The sequence below is a fragment of the Anopheles coustani genome, chromosome 3 (genome assembly GCF_943734705.1).
Source record: "Anopheles coustani chromosome 3, idAnoCousDA_361_x.2, whole genome shotgun sequence".
Lineage (NCBI taxonomy): Eukaryota > Metazoa > Arthropoda > Insecta > Diptera > Culicidae > Anopheles > Anopheles coustani.
The window spans coordinates 90,949,604-90,966,516 of NC_071288.1; the positions used below are offsets into that span (position 1 = coordinate 90,949,604).

Sequence of the window (16,913 nt, forward strand, 5' to 3'; positions counted from 1 at the left end):
AAAGCCCATCAGCGGAATGGGGCTCATTGGTTATTATTTTGGTTTCTTTTTTGTCGCGCTTTGTGTTTCGTTTGGCTCTAAATTATGCTACTTCTTGTTAGGTGATTCGCGGAACATACACGTTTTCACACACACATGAAGGAGGAAGGGGGGGAGGTGAGGTAGAATTGGATAAGGTAAAAACTAAATTCTCACCATCCGCAGACCATCGCCGCGATCTCCCCAATCAAGAGCGAGAAAGCATGAAAGCTCCGGCGGGGGAGGGTTGGTGGCGATGGCGTGGAGAGGAACTGCATGCGCAGCTGGGATTTTTATCAAAACGCTGCTGATCCTACCGGCCGGCGGTCAGTTCGGCAGAAGCGCTCGGGTGGCGAAGAAGCACCCCAAGACGTTGAAGCATCCAGCATTCCAGCATTCCAGCAGCGACGTCCTGCGCTGGAGTTATTTCTTTCCCCAGTTGGTGGTTGGAAGTTCAAGTGCAAGTGTTTCGATTTCTAGTCCGGTTCGGGTTTCTAAGGTGTGGTCAGAGTTTGCTACCAGTGAGCGCGTCCTTGGAGTCGGGTGTTTTTTATTTGAAGTTTACCGCAAAAGCGGGTCCCAGTCCCGAAGATGCGTCTGAGCTGCGGCGTGGTAAGTTTCGGTTTGCGCAAGCGAAGCAGTGGGATGAGCGCATTAAGCAGAGCGCCAGATTTTGGTTTGCTTTCGCGTGCTTGCCAATTGGGCAACCGAGGGGAATGGCGAGTCATTCGTCCGCGTTGGCCGAACGAATTGTGAAAGACGGCGTTGGTGGCGTTTAGCGACGCCAGTGGATGATGTGCTACTTTATTTTTTCGAATCGCTGATCGAACATTCGAAACGTGACGGTTGTGTCGATGAACTTTTTCAATCTTTTCCACAATCTTTTAATGTGACGATAAAGGATTTTCCCGTCTTGTTGGCTTCAGTCAGTGTTTTAAAACCACAGGGAGAGAGCAACAGTCGAGTTTGATACTTCCCAAGCCACGTGCTTGAGTGATAATGTTGAGTTTCCATTGTCACTCTAGGTTGATGTTACACCGTCGTGTCATTCCAAAAATCTGAAGCTCGAAAAACGACTTGGACTAAACTGTGTAGAAGCTTAAGATAGTCGAATAAGAAAAAAAGGAACCCAAGCAATAAACATGCATGGTATGACATCATGCGTGGAAAAGCTTGAAAAAATGTACAAAGTTGTGAAATTTGTCAGGTATAAATGAAAATGAAAAGATATAAAGCTGCCATATAAAGATCTAAATGGCTTATCATCTTTAGAAACTACATTTTATAGAAGAAATGAATTAAAAAAAAACTAACGAATTACAGATTAAAAGATAGTTATTGTTCACTTTTCTCTTGCCAAACATTTATCGTTCCAACAACGAAGATTGCTTTATTTTACACAATATATTTATCAATCAAAGAAGTATTTCAAATACGGTTAAATGAATCTTAAATCACTCAAGAGGAAACCCAGGAGTAAAGTCAGGCATGTCAGTTTCATGTTTTATAGTTCAGCATTATAAAATGCATGTTAATTTTATGTTTAATTAGGACTGAATAGATAAGCTTTAAAATAGACAAAGAACTTATTGTGTGAAATGTCACTCATGGTTTGAAATGTTATAGTTACTTTCAAATGTTTATTCTATATCTTTACCATTCTGTGTGCTCAAACGGAAAACCTCCAACAAGACTACTAAGTTGAAAATCCTACAAAAAGTCATTATTACGAAGAAGCTCTGTCTAATTACCAAATATTAAGAAGGATAGGAACAAACAAGTCCTGCTAGTAGGACCACACGAAAATGCCCATCTTCCTTTTGTGCGGTGTGAAACAGTAGGGTATTTTGGAAAACACCGTGTCAAATTAGATGCGATGGCAACCGGCATAGGAAATGGGCATTCTGCTATTTCGAAGCGCTACATCGTCTTCCGAGGTGGAATTTTGCATGGCACTAAAACCGTCTATGTTAATAGCGAACCATAAATCTCGTATGAACGGATTGTTGATAATGTCGTTCTGGTAACTCTTCGCTTCGTGTCAGACGTTGAAGATTCGCGAAATTCCAACCTTTGACAAACGACCGGAGAGCATTAAGAATCTCTCTTAGGGGCCGTGTGCGTATCAGTGTCTCCGGTTCGGCAGATGTGTCGCGTCATGAATATTCATTAGGAAATGCAAAGAACATTCTCTAGAGTTCCGAAGAGTTTCGACGATCATCAAGCTTTGATAAGTTTCGAAGTGTGATTGCGATGCGATCGTGGTTTCACCTTTTTTTGTTTGATTTTTTCATTTTACATATGTTGCTTCTAAATCGCATCTGCATTGATGTTTTATTTTGCTTCAGCGTTGCACACATTGGTAACCTTTCAAAAGCGCATCTGAATCGTATTTAATTGGACATTATAAGCTTTGATTTGGGTGCAACTTTTTTTTTTAACGTTTATTGGCTTAAATAGGGTTGAAAATCTCAAGCTTTCGAGAGGGTTGATCTTTTTTATTATTTTCTTAAGATCTCTTTTATCTACCATTGCAATTATCGTTTGCATTTATGTTATCTTATTATTTTCCAGTTGGTTCTTCCAGCTCTTCTAGCTCTCGTAGCCGCAAGAGATGAACGAGCATACAGAGGAGGTATGACATTGCCACAATACCAAATTTTGTACAAAAGTAGCAGTTTCAGTGCTTTAATTCCTTTTGCGCAGGTAAAGCCGAGTACAGAAAGGCTGATCGCAAAGGTCAAACGCAATTCAACCATCAAATAACGCTCGACGGTGTCGCACGGGGATGCTTCGGCTATGTCGATGGCGAGGGAAGTTTCTTTGCCACCCACTGGATAGCAGATGAAGCTGGATACCGAACGTTCAATCTGTCCAATCCGGACAAAGTAACGACAGAACGTGTGAAAATTCACAAGTGAGTTTAAGATTTTTTTTTCATTTATAAACAAATTAGTAAACCATTATCAATTAACGATGAAATATCTTTCAGCGGAGGAAAAGATGATCCCATTTCGGATTTTTTCCCTATCGACTGCACTGAGAAGGGCGATATGGGAAGGCTGAAGCGCATGGGTGAGGAGATTAAGAAAGAATTCGAAAGTAGTAATGATAACGAAGACGACGATCGGAATGCACCTGAAGATTCAAAAGGCAAGTCAAAACCGAAAAAGGGCTCTTCTAAAGATGCTGACGATAAAAATCCGTCAGAAAAAAAAGAAAAACTACGCCTGGTTAATGTTCGCGACCCTGACTCTTACCGGAAACCGGCAAGAAAGCCAAGTGGAGGTAAAAAACCCGTGAAATCGCAAAGAAAACCTACCAAGGAACCTGATGCGTCCAAGCAAGATCCAAAAGATGTAAACGAACCAAGCAAGGCTGATAAAACTGATCCTAAGCAAGATCCGAAGTCGGCAAAGGACCCAAGCAAGGCTGATGAGAAGGAAGACGACAAGGATAAGCCTGAGGCATCTCCAAAGAAGGAATCGACCGATCCTAAGCAAGATCCGAAGTCGGCAAAGGACCCAAGCAAGGCTGATGAGAAGGAAGACGACAAGGAGAAGCCTGAGGCATCTCCGAAGAAGGGATCGACCGATCCCAAGCAAGATCCGAAGTCAGCAAAGGACCTCAGCAAGGCTGATGAGAAGGAAGACGACAAGGAGAAGCCTGAGGCATCTCCGAAGAAGGGATCGACCGATCCCAAGCAAGATCCGAAGTCGGCAAAGGACCCAAGCAAGGCTGATGAGAAGGAAGACGATAAGGATGAGCCTGAGGCGTCTCCGAAGAAGGGATCGACCGATCCCAAGCAAGATCCGAAGTCGGCAAAGGACCCCAGCAAGGCTGATGAGAAGGAAGATGACAAGGAGAAGCCTGAGGCATCTCCGAAGAAGGGATCATCCGATCCTAAGCAAGATCCAAGCAAGGCTGATGAGAAGGAAGACGACAAGGAGAAGCCTGAGGCATCTCCGAAGAAGGGATCGACCGATCCCAAGCAAGATCCGAAGTCGGCAAAGCACCCAAGCAAAGCTGACGAGAAGGAAGACGACAAGGAGAAGCCTGAGGCATCTCCGAAGAAGGATTCTAAGCAAGATCCGAAGTCGGCAAAGGACCCAAGCAAAGCTGATGAGAAGGAAGACGATAAGGATGAGCCTGAGGCATCTCCGAAGAAGGGATCGACCGATCCCAAGCAAGATCCAAAGTCGGCAAAGGACCCCAGCAAGGCTGATGAGAAGGAAGACGATAAGGAGAAGCCTGAGGCATCTCCGAAGAAGGGATCATCCGATCCTAAGCAAGATCCAAGCAAGGCTGATGAGAAGGAAGACGACAAGGAGAAGCCTGAGGCATCTCCGAAGAAGGGATCGACCGATCCCAAGCAAGATCCGAAGTCGGCAAAGGACCCAAGCAAAGCTGACGAGAAGGAAGACGACAAGGAGAAGCCTGAGGCATCTCCGAAGAAGGATTCTAAGCAAGATCCGAAGTCGGCAAAGGACCCAAGCAAAGCTGATGAGAAGGAAGACGATAAGGATGAGCCTGAGGCATCTCCGAAGAAGGGATCGACCGATCCCAAGCAAGATCCGAAGTCGGCAAAGGACCCAAGCAAGGCTGATGAGAAGGAAGACGACAAGGAGAACCCTGAGGCGTCTCCGAAGAAGTTACCGATCGATCCCAAGCAAGATCCAAAGTCGGCAAAGGACCCCAGCAAGGCTGATGAGAAGGAAGACGATAAGGATAAGCCTGAGGCATCTCCGAAGAAGGGATCGTCCGATCCTAAGCAAGATCCAAGCAAGGCTGATGAGAAGGAAGACGACAAGGAGAAGCCTGAGGCATCTCCGAAGAAGGGATCGACCGATCCCAAGCAAGATCCGAAGTCGGCAAAGGACCCAAGCAAGGCTGACGAGAAGGAAGACGACAAGGAGAAGCCTGAGGCATCTCCGAAGAAGGATTCTAAGCAAGATCCGAAGTCGGCAAAGGACCCAAGCAAAGCTGATGAGAAGGAAGACGATAAGGATGAGCCTGAGGCATCTCCGAAGAAGGGATCGACCGATCCCAAGCAAGATCCGAAGTCGGCAAAGGACCCAAGCAAGGCTGATGAGAAGAAAGACGACAAGGAGAACCCTGAGGCGTCTCCGAAGAAGTTACCGATCGATCCCAAGCAAGATCCAAAGTCGGCAAAGGACCCCAGCAAGGCTGATGAGAAGGAAGACGATAAGGAGAAGCCTGAGGCATCTCCGAAGAAGGAATCGACCGATCCTAAGCAAGATCCGAAGTCAGCAAAGGACCCCAGCAAGGCTGATGAGAAGGAAGACGACAAGGAGAAGTCTGAGGCATCTCCGAAGAAGGGATCGACCGATCCCAAGCAAGATCCGAAGTCGGCAAAGGACCCAAGCAAGGCTGATGAGAAGGAAGACGACAAGGAGAAGCCTGAGGCATCTCCGAAGAAGTTACCGATCGATCCCAAGCAAGATCCAAAGTCGGCAAAGGACCCCAGCAAGGCTGATGAGAAGGAAGACGATAAGGAGAAGCCTGAGGCATCTCCGAAGAAGGAATCGACCGATCCTAAGCAAGATCCGAAGTCAGCAAAGGACCCCAGCAAGGCTGATGAGAAGGAAGACGATAAGGATGAGCCTGAGGCGTCTCCGAAGAAGGGATCGACCGATCCCAAGCAAGATCCGAAGACGGCAAAGGACCCAAGCAAGGCTGATGAGAAGGAAGACGATAAGGAGAAGCCTGAGGCATCTCCGAAGAAGTTACCGATCGATCCCAAGCAAGATCCAAAGTCGGCAAAGGACCCCAGCAAGGCTGATGAGAAGGAAGACGACAAGGAGAAGCCTGAGGCATCTCCGAAGAAGGGATCGACCGATCCTAAGCAAGATCCGAAGTCAGCAAAGGACCCCAGCAAGGCTGATGAGAAGGAAGACGACAAGGAGAAGCCTGATGCGTCTCCGAAGAAGGGATCGATCGATCCCAAGCAAGATCCGAAGTCGGCAAAGGACCCAAGCAAGGCTGATGAGAAGGAAGACGATAAGGATGAGCCTGAGGCGTCTCCGAAGAAGGAATCGACCGATCCCAAGCAAGATCCGAAGTCGGCCAAGGACCCCAGCAAGGCTGATGAGAAGGAAGACGACAAGGAGAAGCCTGAGGCGTCTCCGAAGAAGTTACCGATCGATCCCAAGCAAGATCCAAAGTCGGCAAAGGACCCCAGCAAGGCTGATGAGAAGGAAGACGACAAGGATAAGCCTGAGGCATCTCCGAAGAAGGGATCGTCCGATCCTAAGCAAGATCCAAGCAAGGCTGATGAGAAGGAAGACGACAAGGAGAAGCCTGAGGCATCTCCGAAGAAGGGATCGACCGATCCCAAGCAAGATCCGAAGTCAGCAAAGGACCCAAGCAAGGCTGATGAGAAGGAAGACGATAAGGATAAGCCTGAGGCATCTTCGAAGAAGGAATCGACCGATCCCAAGCAAGATCCGAAGTCGGCAAAGGACCCAAGCAAGGCTGATGAGAAGGAAGACGACAAGGAGAAGCCTGAGGCATCTCCGAAGAAGGGATCGACCGATCCTAAGCAAGATCCGAAGTCGGCAAAGGAGCCGAGCAAGGCTGATGAGAAGGAAGACGACAAGGATAAGCCTGAGGCATCTCCAAAGAAGGGATCGTCCGATCCTAAGCAAGATCCAAGCAAGGCTGATGAGAAGGAAGACGACAAGGAGAAGCCTGAGGCATCTCCGAAGAAGGGATCGACCGATCCCAAGCAAGATCCGAAGTCAGCAAAGGACCCAAGCAAGGCTGATGAGAAGGAAGACGATAAGGAGAAGCCTGAGGCATCTTCGAAGAAGGAATCGACCGATCCCAAGCAAGATCCGAAGTCGGCAAAGGACCCAAGCAAGGCTGATGAGAAGGAAGACGACAAGGAGAAGCCTGAGGCATCTCCGAAGAAGGGATCGACCGATCCTAAGCAAGATCCGAAGTCGGCAAAGGAGCCGAGCAAGGCTGATGAGAAGGAAGACGACAAGGAGAAGCCTGAGGCATCTCCGAAGAAGTTACCGATCGATCCCAAGCAAGATCCAAAGTCGGCAAAGGACCCAAGCAAGGCTGATGAGAAGGAAGACGACAAGGAGGAGCCTGAGGCATCTCCGAAGAAGTTACCGATCGATCCCAAGCAAAATCCGAAGTCGGCAAAGGACCCAAGCAAGGCTGATGAGAAGGAAGACGACAAGGAGAAGCCTGAGGCATCTCCGAAGAAGGGATCGACCGATCCTAAGCAAGATCCGAAGTCGACAAAGGAGCCGAGCAAGGCTGATGAGAAGGAAGACGACAAGGATAAGCCTGAGGCTTCTCCGAAGAAGGAATCGATCGATCCCAAGCAAGATCCGAAGTCGGCAAAGGATCCAAGCAAGGCTGATGAGAAGGAAGACGACAAGGATAAGCCTGAGGCATCTCCGAAGAAGGGATCGACCGATCCCAAGCAAGATCCAAAGTCGGCAAAGGAGCCGAGCATGGCTGATGAGAAGGAAGATGACAAGGAGAAGCCCGAGGCATCTCCGAAGAAGTTACCGATCGATCCCAAGCAAGATCCAAAGTCGGCAAAGGACCCCAGCAAGGCGGATGAGAAGGAAGACGACAAGGATAAGCCTGAGGCGTCTCCGAAGAAGGAATCGACCGATCCCAAGCAAGATCCGAAGTCGGCAAAGGACCCAAGCAAGGCTGATGAGAAGGAAGACGACAAGGAGAAGCCTGAGGCGTCTCCGAAGAAGGGATCGACCGATCCCAAGCAAGATCCGAAGTCGGCAAAGGAGCCGAGCAAGGCTGATGAGAAGGAAGATGACAAGGAGAAGCCTGAGGCATCTCCGAAGAAGTTACCGATCGATCCCAAGCAAAATCCGAAGTCGGCAAAGGACCCAAGCAAGGCTGATGAGAAGGAAGACGACAAGGATAAGCCCGAGGCATCTCCGAAGAAGGAATCGATCGATCCCAAGCAAGATCCGAAGTCGGCAAAGGATCCAAGCAAGGCTGATGAGAAGGAAGACGACAAGGATAAGCCTGAGGTATCTCCGAAGAAGGAATCGACCGATCCCAAGCAAGATCCGAAGTCGGCAAAGGACCCAAGCAAGGCTGATGAGAAGGAAGACGACAAGGAGAAGCCTGAGGCATCTCCGAAGAAGGGATCGACCGATCCCAAGCAAGATCCGAAGTCGGCAAAGGACCCAAGCAAGGCTGATGAGAAGGAAGACGACAAGGAGAAGCCTGAGGCATCTCCGAAGAAGTTACCGATCGATCCCAAGCAAAATCCGAAGTCGGCAAAGGACCCAAGCAAGGCTGATGAGAAGGAAGACGACAAGGAGAAGCCTGAGGCATCTCCGATAAAGGAATCGACCGATCCCAAGCAAGATGCAAAGTCGGCGAAGGACCCCAGCAAGGCTGATGAGAAGGAAGACGACAAGCCCACTGCTAGAAACGGACCTAGTCCCGCTCAATTTTCTCCAGACGGACCACCATTTGAAGATGAATCACATTCACCGAGTAATATTAAAGTTAGCGACTCTAACGATGTGGCTCCTTCCATTAGCAGAGTGCTGCCGGTGGCACAAGAGCCATTGCTGATCAACGTTCCTGACGTAGCTCCGGAGAAGCAAGCACCGGCTGCTCCGAAGGCGGCTCCTTCTTCCGTAAATAGTGACGTTTACGATGAGGTTGATGACGACGCAGACACTGACGCAGTGGATGCGGTAGCACCTGGTTCATCGAAAACACCAGAACAGGATAGCTGTATTGAGATCGTGTTAAAGGTGCCCGCCGACGCACGCCACGTCGTCGTACGTACGGATGATCCCAAGTTCAAATCACAGGGTTCTGCATCGACTAGCGACATGGTGCGTAAGATTGCCCCAGGGGTGTATGACATTGTGCTGAGCAAGTTCAACAAGGTGACGTTGGAGCAGTATGGCGAACCGAAGGGCGTGGAAGAATCGGGTCCGTTCAGTTTGGGCAAGTCGTTCAACTACAACGACCTTTCCGCAAAGCCGAAGGACTCCAAGAAACGTCCATCAAACAGCGGTAAACCGTACCTTCCCAAGCAAGGCAAAGCGTTGGAAGATGAGGAGAATTCGAGGTATCGTCGACGTATACCGGATCGATTCTTGGCCATTGGAAGAGGCGCGTAGTGTTGTAGTTGATGGGAATGTGATGGATACGTTGAAACTAGCAAGGTTCTTATAGGTGTGCACTTTACGACGTAGTTTGAAAATTTTAAATTTTCTGTCGATCTAGATTCGCATGCAAGTGTAATAAAAGCTATAGATAGATTGAATAAACAGCAAACATGGAGATTGCATTTTAGATTATGACTATGCTGATGATTACTGATTGTTGATTTGAGAAAGGATATACATATCACCATTAGTTACAACGTTTGCTTCGGTACACGGGAATATGTTCATGGATTATGGAAATCTTAAAAGCAACAGCTGCCCCATTCCGCTCAAACTATGGGAAACTCAAAGAATATGGCACGGACGAATACTTCTGTACTCTGTGGAAGCAGCTATATTCGGCCATCATTGAGGCATCACCCAAAGTAGGAAAGGTTTGGTTTGTTTCATATATTGTCTTCCTTCCATGGAGTGCTGTTTCTGTTTTAAAAAGGAATCGTAGAAATGAACTTTCCATGTATGGTAAACGGTAAAGCTAGTACTAGCTTTGATCATGGAAATTGTAGACCGCTTCCTCATCTACTGAAAGCTTTCTTGAGAACCATGTATCCTAAATGTATGCAATCAACAATGCAGCCGTTTACGGTAGGCCGTGCCGTGTTTTTAAGTTTTTAAACTCAATAAGGTAACATAGCCTGACTTTTGATGGGGCAAGTGAGCTTCAGAGTGTGCAAATCAAAATTTGAAATGTTGGTGCTGGTTCCAGCAGGTTGGCCAACCACGCGGATTGTGCAAAAAATGTGGTAATCAAAATTAGATTAAGTGAAGTATAGAACAGCCTGCAACGAGATGAGTTCAGTTTGATGAAAGAGTTCTGGCGAGCCACAACGAAACAAGACCGAATTAAACACCCATGCCAACAAGCATGCAAGGTGTGGCGACATACATTTCATTTGACGTTAGAGGTTCTCTTAATACGGAATTGAACCTATTTTATTACAGTACGGTGATTCTTCTTGCGTTGGTGTGTCACAGTGCTTCGTATCAGTTTAAATGTGAGATGTACGCATGCACGCTGTCGGACATTGACCTGGCGTTCGATGGCCTGTATGCACTTTCCTTTATGCCGAACGACACATCGATTCTGCGGGTAACACGAGCGAAGGGTAACATCGATTTCACCAACCTGTGGATTCCGGATTCGCTTAGGGAGATCGCTCTACAAGAGTGCTCAATTGGAATGTTAATCTTTCCATCGTTTCGCGTGCCGTCAGCGATAAGCTTCAAAAACGTGCGTGTTGGGTATATACAGTTCCAGGAAGGGGGCATAACCTTCAAGGACATCCGAATGCGCCATACGTCGTTTACCGAAATTCCACCGCCAATTCTCGGTCTAGTGAATCTCGTCAGATTGGACCTAAAGTACTCTTGTATGCGCCGGCTTTCGTTGGACGCGATCGCAGGTTTGGGACAGCTAGAGGAGCTCAATGTGTCTCACAACAGGATAACTTCCATAACGATGGACAAAGGCTGGAAGTGCTGCCACAAGCTATCCATTCTAGGACTCCAAGGAAATCGGCTGGTGGAGTTCGACTTCGGACTGGTACTACACATGCCACGGCTTTCTAGTTTGGTGCTGAGCCAAAACCGTCTCACCACGCTGAAAAGCACCGTCGACACCGCACTCGCCGAGAAGCGCAACTTTTGCTCCTGGCGAAGGTACTTTCTCGCTGTGCGAACTAGAAATGAAACTGCACCACAACCATCCTGCACCGATTTCTTCGCCAATCTTCAGTTGATCGACTTAACCTACAATAACCTGATGGTACTCGAAATTGCCACGTTCGAATGGATGAACGCACTTCAAGACATCGGAACGGCGTTCAACAAAATAGTCAACGTTAGGGTTGAGACGAACAGGACTCCCATGTTGCTAAATTTAAGCTTGTTAAATAATCATCTTGGATATTTTTACTACCTGCCCATGGAAGTATTTTCCATCAAAAACTAAAGACATTTAAAGTTGGATTTAAAGAAGTTTATAAAATTTAAAAAAAAAACTATAGAAGGGATAACAGGAAGGCCTTAAGATATAGAAAAGAAGTATACTGTTAAGAAATTTAACAAACAAAACACACAAAGACAACGTCAAACTTTACTTTGTTACTTTAATTTGGTATTTTGTAGTACAGATTCTTCAAAATTAAGCTTTAATCTGCACAATAAAGAGAATGAAGCGCAAAGCAACAAAGCAACAAATTCGCGTGAAGATTGCTGTTAAAACATTACCTCTCTGCTGTTTGTTTTCAGTTAAGGACGAAAACTGACACTGGATATGAACTCACGGATATGAACGTCTACAATAAAACGTGAAAATTGACAGCAAAACTGGTATTTGCACGACTATTTGCAATCTTTTGTAAACCTAACTTTGAATCGCGTTTCTAATGTTTAAATTTATTTGCAGTTTAATGTCATTCCTCGTTAGTTGCGTCTAGACAAGAAAGAGTATTTCCTATATTGTTGTGGTGGCACCTAATTAGGTCGATCTGGTTATCGTTCGCATAATAAAATTTAGATTAACCTCGAAAGGGTGGTTCGAAGCGATCTGCATGATAAACAAACATCGTTAGGTAAGGGACGGTTTCGGTATACAGCGATGTTGCATCATCAGTATCATCATTGCCGGCACGATTAGCATCATCGCCACTGAGTGTCAGATTCCGATCGGATCCGGCAATATAAATGCGCCAAATAAATCGTTTCGATCGCTCCGATTCTACATCGCTACCCGCTGACCTCATGCGTATCGCAGCAGCACGATCTGCCGGCTCGAATGGGCCGGATCGTGTATCAGTTCCGTTTTTCCATTCCGACGCCCCAGCTGGCGAATAAATCCCCGCCTTCGCCATCCTCCATCTGGCCGGCCTTTTGCTTTCGAGCACGAGCGACAGAGGGAGATAGAAAAAGATCAAAAATGAAACCCTCGCCAACCTGAGAAGAGCGTTCCGTTTTTGAGCACCCCGGGTGAATGATGACACACCGCGATTGAGCAGACGTTCCTGGCGGAAAGTGAACCAGTTTCGGGTCGGTTTCGCGTCCACGGTTGACCGCCGCAAGTGACCTCGACATTTGCGTTGCGTCGTCAGCGCTCCCGAGGAAGGATGATCGGTCCTTTTTGCCTTTCCGAGCGCGGACCATCGCGAAAACCTACCGAATTATCTTCGGAATGGGCTGCCCGGCGCTTCAGGGTTACTTCCCCTTCCCCTAGGTTCGGGGTGACCGGCGACGTGATTGGAAATTTTCAAATTAAATTTTAATTACCCAAAGTCACGCGGGAGGTCAGAAAAAAGGCATTCGTAACGCGTGTGTTAGCCGTGAATATATGTTTATGGTATGGGTTCCGTGCGAAAAAGAAAAAAAAAATCGCTAATATGCAGAAAATCCAAACGACAACAACACATTGCCACATTTTGGGACGATTTTGTTGTTTTTTTTTCTTCCCTCCTCGCTTTAATCAGGCGCCGGTTAAACTCTGCCGCTTCTGGTGGCGTCTTCAGATATGCGAGGACACTACTGAACACTCGAGTTACGCAACTCCGATTACCTTCCGAAACGCTGGCTAATTTGTGAGCAAACCAGAATTAAGAACCCACCGATGAACGGTTTGGTTGCGATCTTGCTACCGGTTCTCAGAATGGCTTCGGTGACACAGTGGGATTTACTCGAAAACGACCACTGAATGGTGGACAAACTCGAGCAAAATTTATTTAGATTTTCTCCTTTTCTTAATCCCCGTTTGATAGCATTTTCGCTTGTGATATTACTATCTTTAGTATATCTTTTGACCGATTTTGTCAACGTATAAACGGATAAACAACGTATTTTAAAGTTGATTTTTTCGTTACTATTTTAAACCACATTTCAAAGTTCAACTGAGGTTTTTCATCTATACTATATTTTTGTTGACTATTGGGTATGAAGAAATTTATTTCATGCTGGTACATATTCAAAGCAACAACCCGCTACGCACACAAACATTAATCAGTTTTTTCTGAATTCTTCCATCTAAAAACTTCCAAAATGCTTCTGCTGATTTCATTCCAACGTTTTAAAAGTATGAAATTGAAACGTTGTGAAGTTGTTGAGCATAGTATAAGAGTTGTTTATAATTAAAATTGGTTAAAAGCTCAAGTAGAAACGATTTCTAATAATTCAACAAATCTGGTGAGTTTTGAAACTTTATCAATTTAACAGTGAATCATTTGAATTCAACAGTTTTGTAAATATATTAATTAGAATGTCATTAAGCTGACGAGCATGGTATACTTATTTCAATATTTTCTAAAGTAAGAGAATTTAATATTGATGAATATTGGGAAAGTGGAATTGAATTCCAATAATTCATTCTATTAACTCCAGCGAATTTTGCCGCATAGATAAGACCTTAATTCCCACTGTGCGGCACTGGGTAGATTGGTTGAGTTGAAATATTCTTATGGGATCATTTTATTGACCTTTCGTGAGCCCCGGTCTGGGACAATAGCGTTCCGGAGCGTCTTCGAAGCAACCGGAGCAGTACGCCGGCATTTGCCTTTCGCGCGGGTGACATCAGCGTCGCCGAAATTTCAAACAACCCCCTTCCCCGGTCGGACAGGGACAGTGTTCGTATCCGCAAAAATCCGCGTGATATTCTGTGCATCCGTTCTGTACGCCTACGCATGCAGAATATCGAATTCCTTGCTTCCATCTCCGGTACGTTAACCCGCCTGACAATTACGAGCTTTGACTTTTCCACTCGCCTTTCTCGAGGCGGGGGGAGGTGTTACTGTTAAACATCCTTTTTTATTCTGATGTTGTCTGGGGTACCACCCGGCTACAGCTTGACAAGGACCGGATTGAATTGAAGTGCGCCCAGATCCACTCCAAAGAATAACCTTCGAGAGTCTTCGCCGTCTGACCGGGGTGGAAAATGGGCGCTGCTGACTCCGCACGGAACGCACGGAGGATTTTGCCGGAATCCGGCTACTTTGGCGAACCAATTGGGCACACGATTCAATAGGAAACTGTTTGATGTTCGATCGATTTATCACCCCAACGGCCACGGACGTTGTTTCCGATGGAGTGGCAGCACCAGCAGCACGGGATTAGATGCATGTTTCCAACTTTTGCGTGGTTTGATTTATCGAATCGAAACACGGCCTGACAGTGTTTATCTTTCATTTGCATAAACTTTGTTGGAGTACGCCTTTTGTCTCTCGAGCCGATCCTCCCTTTCCAGTCAGCTATTTGATTGCACTGCTCTTCCCGCCGGGTCCTGCCGGGAGTCGGGATGATTAATGCTAGAAGTTTGTCACCCGATTCGCGAGCCTTTGTGATGCTGGGGCAGAAATAAAGCCGTCAGCCGGTTTGCTTTCAGTTCGATCCGAGCGCCCGAGATGGGGCATTAAAAATTCGGTGATTAATTCAGCAAAGTAGGATAATAATGGAAATGGTTTCCGCAAGCAGCCATTAAAGCATAATCGTGGCGGCTTGCCTACAATCGACTTACGAAAGGATTACACGAATGGCAAACGTGAAGCTTCGTCGTTAATGAAGAAACTTCCGATTATGATTTGCGACGATTAAACCGCTGTTTGGTGGGTCTTTATCGGAATCCATCGAATTTAACCGCTTAGCTTCTCGAAAAGAAATTGGTGGAGCAGGACTTTGATATAAATCGGATTGCTTTGATAAACGATTTTATGTTTGAAAAGATATTTTATGTCTCGAAAGATATCATCAGTGAAGAAGGAACATATTAATTGCCTCAGTAATTTCACTTTTAATGAAGAACTCGATGTGATGCGTCAGCCAGGCTAAGGAAACACAACAACAAACCAGATTGACTAGAAAATTGACTGTCAACAAATTTGCTTCAACTCCACGACTTTAATACATCGAACCAAAAATAACTTTACATGTGTTCCAACCATGTTTGTTTTCGTGTTTCAATCACAAAAGTATAGCTTCAATGCGACTAAAGTTCTGTTTTATCTTCGTTTCTTCTCTGACGCCAGATTTCGCGACCAAAAGCGTCGCAGCAACACTAACAGCCGGTTTTTCCTTCTCGGGAAAGCATTCGTCTGCCAGTTCCGGTTCTTACGGTCGCACTCCAGAGCTAAATATAGCACCAAACCCGTGGCCGGAGCAGAAAGGAATCTCGTAAGAAGTAAGGAACGAGGCTGCTGAACCTCTTAAGTTTGTTTGTGCATTCTCGGTTTTCACTGTGATGGCGCGTTTCGTAACAGCAGCCAGCATTAAAAATACCGTACGTACAGGGATGGCGTCCTTTCTCCTTTTGCTCAGGTTCTTTTTCAATTGATGCATGCTCGTGCACCGACCAATACGCAAAAGCCGGTCGCCAAACACCTTTCACTCGTAAATTATGCACGATTCTGCATACAGGAAGGTCAAGGAAACAAAAACACGTTGTTTGGCATTTGACAGAAAGAAGACTGAGAAACATTGTAAAATTTTAGTTGATTCGTTGTTTATTTTCTTGATCTTCCTTGAAGAAAGGTTTTGTTTTTATATGTGCATTTTGGACATAACTGATTTAAATGTTTTCATTGTCTTCAAACATTTTTCCTGTTTTGTTTTGCTTTTCTTTTCGTTTAATTTTTGGTGTTTTAAATTTATTTCTTTTCGAAACGTTCGGTCATTGTACAAGAGTATGTTTTTATGTATAATGGTATTAATTGCTAATGTTTTACTTTTACTTACTAATTCGTTCACTCGGAGGCTAGTTTGTTGTAATTGTTTTAAATAGTATAGAATATTTAAATTTGTTTGCTTTTTTATTTCTTGTTGTTTTATTAAAATTCGCATCAATTACTATTATTAACGACTTACAAAATAAATCTGGTATGACTTTGACGTTTTACTACTAGTTTAGATAACTTACTGACTAGTTTCGATAACTAGTTTCGATAACAACAACAGCATTTTTCGTTAATTTTTTGTAGGAAGTGTAAACATATTACCGGAAAGGTACAATATTTGTTATGTACAAGCATCAACTGTTGTAATGATTTGCTGTAATTATTTATTGAAATTGATAACAAAAGCTTTGTTTGTTTACCAAATGTGTAATATTCTACAACTGGTTCTATCTGCTGCTAGGAATAGAATCGGAGCACAGATTGTTGTAATCTTAAAACGAAAGCATTCAAACTCAACCATCATGGTCGAACAGATATCGCCGATTGGCCGCCTTTAATGTGCAGCCTTGCCCACCAAAACGGTGACGCGCTACCGTGGGGACTTTTTCTCTGATAAATTAAGCCAGCTAATGTATTTGGCATTGCCATTGTTTTGCCGGACGGCTCGCTTACCATAAACGCTGGCGCTAATCGGGGTGACCGCGTCACAAATCGCCAAATTACGGCATCAATCGGCGAACGCCAAGACGTTGCGCGGGTGGCGCCGGGCGAAAACCGGTGACAATTTATCGACGCTGGGCGCTTGTTTTCTGGTTTCGATTTTCGAACGCTCGAACTCCTTCCGGTGCGCTCCGGCTTCGGTCTTCGAGCCGGTAAATTATGCCATCCATTGACCTCGGCCGGATCGGAGTTTGATGCTGCGTATGCCGCACGTCCCGGACGGCCATGCAATTCGCGGTCAGTGCTGCCAAGTGCGGTCCTCGAACCCTGTCTCGCCGAAGCAAAGTTTAGCGTATGGCCCGCAGCATCTTCATCATGTCCATGT

The 16,913-nt window shown here is 45.8% G+C and overlaps 1 protein-coding gene across 1 annotated transcript; it reads left to right on the forward strand.

The window, feature by feature from the left end:
* Positions 1-609: 609 nt before the first annotated feature.
* LOC131269313 (titin homolog) lies at positions 610-9,176 on the forward strand. Its single transcript, XM_058271668.1, has 4 exons — positions 610-630; positions 2,593-2,653; positions 2,725-2,935; positions 3,011-9,176. Exons 1-4 carry the CDS (start codon positions 610-612, stop codon positions 9,174-9,176), a joined length of 6,459 nt encoding a protein of 2,152 aa, XP_058127651.1.
* Positions 9,177-16,913: the final 7,737 nt, after the last annotated feature.

Excerpts from the sequence above, each read along its gene's own strand:
- LOC131269313 (XM_058271668.1), top strand. The coding sequence starts at position 610 with ATGCGTCTGAGCTGCGGCGTG. Across the intron at positions 2,654-2,724 it reads TGAACGAGCATACAGAGGAG|GTAAAGCCGAGTACAGAAAG; the intron begins GTATGACATTGC and ends CCTTTTGCGCAG. Across the intron at positions 2,936-3,010 it reads GAACGTGTGAAAATTCACAA|CGGAGGAAAAGATGATCCCA; the intron begins GTGAGTTTAAGA and ends AATATCTTTCAG.